General features: G+C 47.8%; 1 protein-coding gene across 2 annotated transcripts in view; it reads right to left on the bottom strand.

The window, feature by feature from the left end:
• Nucleotides 1-3,053: 3,053 nt before the first annotated feature.
• SPRED2 (sprouty related EVH1 domain containing 2) overlaps nucleotides 3,054-8,217 on the bottom strand; it is a 114,608-nt gene continuing 109,444 nt past the window's right edge. For both annotated transcript variants that reach the window (XM_058683900.1, XM_058683901.1), the window contains exon 6: nucleotides 3,054-6,342. In XM_058683900.1, coding sequence (XP_058539883.1) covers nucleotides 5,677-6,342 — 666 coding nt within the window. In that variant the 3' untranslated portion in view covers nucleotides 3,054-5,676. The remainder of the gene's footprint in view (nucleotides 6,343-8,217) is intronic.

Below are 8,217 nucleotides of genomic sequence, written 5' to 3'. Positions count from 1 at the left end.
AGTAACAACATAGAGACCTAAGGTGCACTCAAACTCAAGTTGTTATCAACTGAAAATTGACTGTTATTGTAAGTTGTCATAGGTAAGACTCATGGGAACCACAAAGCAAAAACCTATAGTAGAAACACAAAAGATAAAGAAAAAGGAATGCAAGTATATAACGATAGAAAATCATCAAATTGCAAAGGAGAAAAGCAAGAGAAGAAAAAGGAAGAAAGGAACTGCAAAACAGCCGGAAAACTGTGAACAAACGGTCACAAGTACATACGTATCAACAAAACACAACTGGACAAAGTTCTTATTTCCATTGTTTAAGCCACCCAGTGTATATTTTGTTATGCCAACCCGGGGCAACACACGGACACTCTATTTTATATTTTTGTACTATATGACATTTTTATAATGACTATGTATATTACTTCTATAATCAGAGCACCTGCTTCCAACTTCTGATTTTGAAAAAAGAAATGAGAGAAGAGACAGATGAGAGGACAAAGGTACCTCCCAGGCATGGCTATCACAGAACTGGTTTTATTCCTCATTGGTAAATACGGAGCTTCCTCCTTGCTACTTGCTGGGTCCCAGCCCCACCTCCACCCAACCCTGCCCTGTGTGGTCAGCTTGCCTTGAGGGGACCACTAGCCTGGTGGCTGCTCTAGCTGAGAAGACCGGTGGGCCCGGATTCCCTAGGTCACAACTAGGGTCTGGTGTACAAGATGTCACCATAGCCATCTCCCTTCATTCCACACATCTGGTTCAGGCCTACGTAAGCAGGCCAAGTGTGGTGTTTCTAACCATCTCCCCCCACAAACTGGAAAGCCCAACAAGCCTGCAGTAAGAATGCCTGCAAGCAGCTGGCACGCTTACACAAGTTCTGGCCCCTCATTCACAGGGCCGGCTCTGTAGTGCCTGCCTAAAAGCCACAGTAGAATGACAAACCGCCCTGGGAGTTCCTGTAAAACAGAATTCTTGCAACAATTTTTCCCCTGGGAAGATGCCTTGCTTCTGTCTGGGGTGCCTACTGTTGGGGATGTCGGGGTGGTAACCAGCAGTGGGGGAGCAGAGGCCCAGGAGAGGAGGGCACAGACTTGCAGGGGTCAAGGCCACCAAAGGGGGCGGGAAAGTTTAGGACAGCGGCGCTCTGTAAGACAACATGCTCCGATCCCAGTCAAATCCGCTGAGCCGGATCCAGCCCTCTCGGCAGAACTGCTCAGAGGCCACCGGTTTTCTGGCAAGTTGCAGGCTTCGGTCCCTGAGGAACGCAGCCATCCCCTGGGCCATTAACCTACCTGGAAGGGCCTGCAAGGGATCAGAACCCCGTTTAGAACTGCAGAGAGGTTAAGGAAAAGAAATCTCGACACAGAGGTGGTAGGTCTAAATACTCAGAAAATAGCCACAGTGACTTCAGCTTCCTGCGCTTCAAGAGGTGGTTCTCTGCAGCTCTGTTTCCGCAGGTTTCCGGAATACAGGAGGAGCCGGGGAAAGCACCTACTCTGTACTGCGCTGTAACTGCAGCACATCATTTGACCTTCCCGACGTGCCAGGGACAGGTATTCCTCCACTCATACCTGAGACCAAAGGTCAGAAAGGTGAAGTCACTTGCCCAAGGGCTAATGGAGAACAATGGCAGAAAGACAGCCCAACAAACATGATGGAATTAATGGAGTTCATGTCTGCTTTCTCACCTGTTAAGTGCAGATGATCCCTTTTTTCTGTGGAGGTTTAGAGGAGGTGACGTGTGTAACGTGCCCAGCGCCTGGCTGAGCACACAGGGTGCCAGATGACCAGCTAATCCTGAGGCAGCCTGATGGGCCCAAGGGAGCCGGGAGGACTCTTGGCCCTTGCCCCCTTTCTCAAGCCCAAAAAGGAAGGTGAGCAGAGGTATGAGCACGAGGCCAGGACTGGTTCAGTCCTTGCATCACATGACCGTAGTCAAGTGATAGTTATTGTTACTTACCCCTTCTACAGTTCAGCTACTCAACTGTAAGCAAATGAATGATAGGAGGCATATGCCTTATGGGGGGGGCGGGGGCATGAGGGTCAGGTAAGATTTCGGTCCCTGATGCGGCTCTGGAGGTGACTTGCCAGTTTTTTCTCACTTAAAAAAAAAAAAATCGTTAACAATTTATTCAAGGTGTCACAAGTAAATACACACACACTGTCCTGGCAGAGAATAACTTGTTTTCTTAATTCAGTTCTATTTCAGAGCAACCCGATTAGTCCTTTACCATCAAACTTCTTGAAAACATGTTTTACATTGAATGTTCTTACTTCCTCCATGCTGGCTCTTCACCCCACTATAATAATCTATAATCTTTATGCCTCTCGTACTCTAAACAGCTTTCACGTTCTATATTAATCTCTTAATTACTAATCTTTACGAATTCTCTCCTCTTCCTTTCCAATTTCCAGAATCTCCTGTTGTTTTTCACCCCTGCCTATGGCTTGGAAGAGTTAAAACTAAAAGGGCCCCTCGACATGTCTTTTTAAGGCCCCTACTCGGTTCTCCAGAGAGGAGCTGAGGCCTTCCTCTGTGACCCTTAAAAGACCCCACACTTTATTTTCTCCAGAGGACTGTCACTTTTGAGCATCCAAAGAATCCACATGGAAGGGAAAGTGGGCCAAACGTCACTCTGAGGAGACCGGGGGTCTTGCCGTCTTAACCACTGTTCGCAGTGAGAAACGGTCTACCAAACTCCACACATACCCACCCGAGGTTCCGCAGGAACTGGTGGAAAATACCTCACAAGCAGCGCAGCTGTTCCCTCTGAGGAGCACGCGTGGGGGAGGCCAGGCCTGGGAAGAGGGGGTGTTCCCGGGGCTGTGACACACAGCATTCCTTTCCCTTGAAGCATCCAAGCCCGAGAAGCTGCAGTCTCCCCCGGGGACTATGACATAGCCACGGCCAGGAAGGGCCTCACCAAAACAGCAGCGTCCACGCGTCCTTCTCCAGAGGAAACCCCTTCCCAGCCTGTGTGCGAGAACTCTCGCATGTGCCAAGGCTCTACCGCCCCTCCCACCCTTCTGCCAGACAAATACCCCAAAGTCAACGGTCTGATAGGATGTGTTTATATTTACATGGTACATCTTAAAGCAATGGCTACATTGGTCATACATATTAGAAACCATAAAAAAAAGTTAAGAACTAAAATGTACATCATACACTTGTATATATATTTTTTACACAGAGGTAAAAAGGCTTATTATAAAAAAAATCAATACAACAGGTTTTTTTTTAGTATACAGGTGAAGAATGAATTATGCTTCAGGCACTTTAATTTGTTAATGTGAGCAAATAGCTGGGGGGTGGGGGGTGGTCAGAGGAAGCTTCCAAACAAATCTTTTGGTTAATGTTTTGTTACCACAGATACAAAAATAAAATCTGAATAATTTCTCTCAAATGATTGACGTCAGTATGGCAAAGCTGACTGGGAAAATACTACACACTGTTCAGCTGCAGTGTGGCAATTAGAGAGAAACGTATTTACATAAATGTCCCCATGGCTGTCCTTGTGCCCTTAACCGCTGCCTTCACAAACCAAAACGTATATGCGAAGTAAGATTCACTAGCATAACTCTTCAAAAGGGTGGAAAAGGACAAGGGGTAAAAAAAGATAGAAACAACAAGTAAATAGAGACTACAAACAAAAAGTGGCGGGGACATGTGTATTCTTACTGAAATAAATAGGGGCACTCGGAACTGAGGTCTAACAAAACATACATTAGTGTTGTGCTTTGTAGAGAGGAGACCTTGAGAAAGGCCCTGAGGAAATACCTCAGGATTGGAGAGTGGGGGGCAATGGCCTCTCGACAGCATCTGGAGGCTGGCTGAAGGTTTTCTAGATGTTTTCCAGACTGGGAAGCAGTTCTTTTTTCTTCCATCACCAGACTGACAGCTCTCTGCAACTTTTCCAAACTGGAAGGCCACACCATTCACTCCAACCTATGAAAATGTCTACCAACTAACTCGTAAGCACACTGGGTATTTACATCGACGATCTGACTAAAGAAAGGCGGCGGGTGCTCAGATGAGCTGAAAATGTTCCATGAAGGTAAGCATGGCTCGTACTTTCCCAATATGATTGGCAGACTGGAAAAAAAGTCTCTTTCCTTGAAGACTGATGCCCTGTGTGCAACAGAGAAGGGATGGGGGGAAGCGGAGACACAGCAGGCTCTGCCCTGAGCTGGCAACTACCACAGGAAGATCATGGCGGGAAGAACGGCCAACTTTGACAAGCCTGTCCCTTATGGTCTCCATGACGTTCTGATTGTACTATGCTAGGTACCACTCACTCTTCACTTTTCTTTCTGCGACAAGATTTGGCTGCTCCTTGCAATAGACTAGAAAAATACTCTTTTCCAGCTAATTAGAAGCCTCCTACATGGCAAGGTGACAGGTAGACCCAGACTGCTGACCTAACCATCTGTGCACCCAAATTGGCAAGTCTGGGTTTTTGAGATGCAGGAGAAAGACACTTAGGCATTGGAAGGGTTTTTACATATGGCCTTGTTTTTTTTCCCCCAAGTATAAACAAAGCATTTGGTGATGTGAAATTCAGTCCAGGATGAAAACAAGAACAGAAACCCACAAACAAAATGCAACCCACCACTCTTCAAATTTATGACATTTAAAATTTCCCCCCAATAAGAGAAAATAGCCAGTGGGCGTGTGGGAGGAAGCTCCTTCTAATTTTCTTTACCACAACTTCAGTGTTTCACAACTGGAACTCTTTGGAGAACACTGGTTTGTGTGTGAATAGTCTATCTTGTGTGCAAAACAATGAGCAGAACTTCATTAGTGTTTTCTTCTAATATTGCTAAATTTTTAGAAGTGGTGGTACACAGTTTTAAAAAGTTCTACTTTAGGGGTAACTGGGGAAGCTCAGACAAACCTGAAATCCCCTTTTTCTACCCCTGGTCTAAGAGGATGCAATGCAGTTTATGGAATTTCCTGATTCACACAAGTTAATCTGAAGTTAAGGCTCAATTCTCATTTTTGTGGGTGAATGTTTTGCATCAGTAAATAATTGTCAGGTTTTTAGGGGGAGGGCACAGGAAATGTTTATGGGCTCCAAATAGAAACTGCAGCTTACGTGGCAAATTTGGGTTTACAAAAGTTAAAGCGATCTTGTTTTGTGGTAGACGTTTGTTAACTAGCTCACCTCCTATACATAATCTGACTGCAGGTTACAATACTTCTGGTAGGGTTTCATCATTCTGACGTTACCTATCTGCAGGAATCCGCTGCTCCTTGGCAACCAGCAAGCCGACCCGTGAGAAAGATCTCCTAGAAAACCAACTACAAAACCCACCCCAAATCAGCAGTTCCGACTGCAGGTGCCTTTGCGCTGGAAGAGGTGGGTAGGAAAGACATGAAATCAACACATGTATAAGACAGTTAGCTTGATTACAGATTGGTAATAGTACACAAGTGTCTGTGCGGAGGTTCCTTTCCTTAGAACACCGTGTGCCTACGTGTATGGGTGTGTGGTTGATGCAGAGTGGGTGGCTGGTGGGGGCTGCGTGGGGAGAGGGGAAAGTGCAGAGTTCACCAGGCGGGCTCCCCAGGCTGGAATAGCGCCTCAAGGTACCAGGGAGCAAGAAAGAAGGTGAGAGTATGTCAGAGACAAGTTCCCCTGTGGCTGTGGGAGGAGGAAGGGAGGGAGGGAAACCGAGTCACACGGCCGCTTTGTGCTTCCCCCCGCAGCACCTGCACATCACCCCGCAGTGGTAGCAGGCCCGCAGGGGCAGGTAACAGCACATACAGGGGGCCAGAAAAGACAAGGCAATAAGAGCCATCCACCGGAGGCAAAACTTCTCGTCGCTAGTATCGCACGAGCACGGGTCTGTATAGTCTCCCTCGGGGTCCGACATACAGTGATAGAGCATGCTGTCCGCACACCACATACAGCTCACCCGGCGGATGCAAGTTCTCACAGAGTCGGGCGCGTCCTGACAGTGGCCCCTCCGGTTTTCCTCGTGGTTGAACATGTCCCTGCAGTACTCGCACCGGGAGCGCTCGCCGTCCTCCTTCCGCCTCCGGGACTTGCCCCGGGACGGCTGGGTCTTGATCACGCCGCCCCCGCGCCCTTTGGGGTCCTCGCCGAGGCCGAAGTCCGAGGAGTCCACGTAGGGGTAATTGTAGTCGTGCTTGGGGACCTCGCCCTTGGCGAACCGCACGTAGGAGTCGGCGTCCTCCGAGGCGTCGGGGGATTTGCCCCGCACTGGCGCGTGCCGGTAGTCCTCGTAGCCGGTCAGCCAGATCTTCTCCCTGGGATTGATGCGCACAATCTCCTCGTCGTCGTCCGGGAAGCTCACCTGGCGGTAAGGCCTTGGCATCGGCTGCCCGGGGGGAAAAGGAGACATGGTTGTATAGCCGCGCCGAAAAGAGAAAAAACGCTCCACTAGGTACCTTTTGCCTTGACGAAGGCATTTCTGGAAGAAACTCACTGCTCCTATAACTACTGAACATCCCCTGGGTTGAAGGTGTATTTCAAATTGTGATCCTTGATCCATTCCTGGGTCAGGACATCTTTTTTCCCTTTTGTGTAAGTACTACCATAGAGGGGGGAAAGTGTGCGTATTGGAAAAAATGCACTCTGAATTTTCGACAGCTAAACACACCTAGCTCAAGAAGCAGAACTTGAGAGACCTCCCTAGGACACTGCCCCTCTCCCTTGAGTTCCCTTCTACGCCTCAGGTGTGGGAGGACCACTATCCTGATTTCTAACAGATTAGTTTCACCTGTTACTGTACAGTGTGTTCTTTTCTAAGACCTGCTTTTTTCCCAATGAAACGAAAATACTGGAGTGCACTGCATGTTACAAGGGTAGCATATGTGGGTTATCTGTGTGTAGGGAATATATGCATTCCAGGTCACAATACAAGATACATTTTGCACTGTGGGTCATGTTCAAAATAGCAAAAAGGGATAGTAGCAACTATGATACAAGTACCTTGTCATCTGGTTGGAAAATATAGAAAGGGTAGGAGTGCCGATCTGGAGGCGGACTGCCTGGGTTTGAATCCCACCAGGATCTCACAGATGGTCCAGCGCAAGCTGGAATGTGAGCTCAGGCGAGCTGGACCCGAGAGCCACGCTCCCTTGTTTTCAAAGCCCTCATATCTGCATTCTCCCCCCAGGGTGACACCGGCATCTCTGTGGGTCGCTAAGGCTGCCTCCCCCGGAGCACCCTCGTTGTGGCAGTGTGAGATCTTCTACTCCTGAGGTCCTCCGAACGGCTCTGAGGGAGCCCACCAGAGTAAAGCCGCAGACTCAGATTCTCTCTCAGCACAGGGCTACCTCGAGAACGATGAGAATCTGTGCAGCGTCCACACAACTGTCAACAGGATGCGGCTGACACCTGTTGCCATTACCGTGATTAGAATATTGCCATAGAATTTATCTCATGGCAATTACATTTATCCATCACTCCCACCAGACTGTGAGCTCCTAGAGGGCAGGGGCCATGCCTCACACATGTTGCCTAATTCCTGTTAGATTCCTGACAGTTTCGCAGAAAACCACAATCTTAGATTAATAAAAACAAATCTTGGGAGCAGAAATAGATTTTGCTAATTATTTTGTGAAGTAAGGTGATTCAAAGGGTCAATTCCCCTCTCTAGCTACATAATGTGATTTTGTCTTTTATATGTATACATTATATAAATGTTTATTTTTGAGAGAGCGGGAGAGGGGCAGAGAGGGAGACAGAGGATCTGAAGCGGGCTCTGTGCTGAGAGCCCGATGCAGGGCTTGAACCCACAAACCGTGAGACCATGACTTGAGCCCAAGTCGGATGCTTAACTGACTGAGCCACACAGGCACCTCTGCCCCTCTCCTGCTTGTGTTCTGTCTCTCAAAAATACATAAACGTTAAAATTTTTTTTAATGCCAAAATATTAGGAAGCACACAAAATTTTTTAGAGTCTTATAAATCTAGCTTTATGTTAAAAAAAAAAAAAAAAAACTAAACCAAAACAACCCTGTGCTCCCTTTTTCTTTCCAAAGCACACCGGTGGCCACATCACCCCCACAGGCACCAGTCCATGCCCCACAGTTTGGGAGCCTGCTCTGCCAAACAGCCGCTTGGTAAATATTTGTTGAATTACTGAATGCCAGACTCCAGCTACATCCCCCCAAGCAAGCCTGGGCCTGTAACCCGCGATGCCAGGGTGCCTGAGCCAAGCGGACAGCATTCTTTAGTCCCGATCCTG

This window comes from Neofelis nebulosa, chromosome 9 (assembly GCF_028018385.1).
Source record: "Neofelis nebulosa isolate mNeoNeb1 chromosome 9, mNeoNeb1.pri, whole genome shotgun sequence".
NCBI lineage: Eukaryota > Metazoa > Chordata > Mammalia > Carnivora > Felidae > Neofelis > Neofelis nebulosa.
The sequence above is the reverse complement of the archived record's forward strand: the minus strand, read 5'-3'. Positions and strand labels throughout refer to the sequence as shown.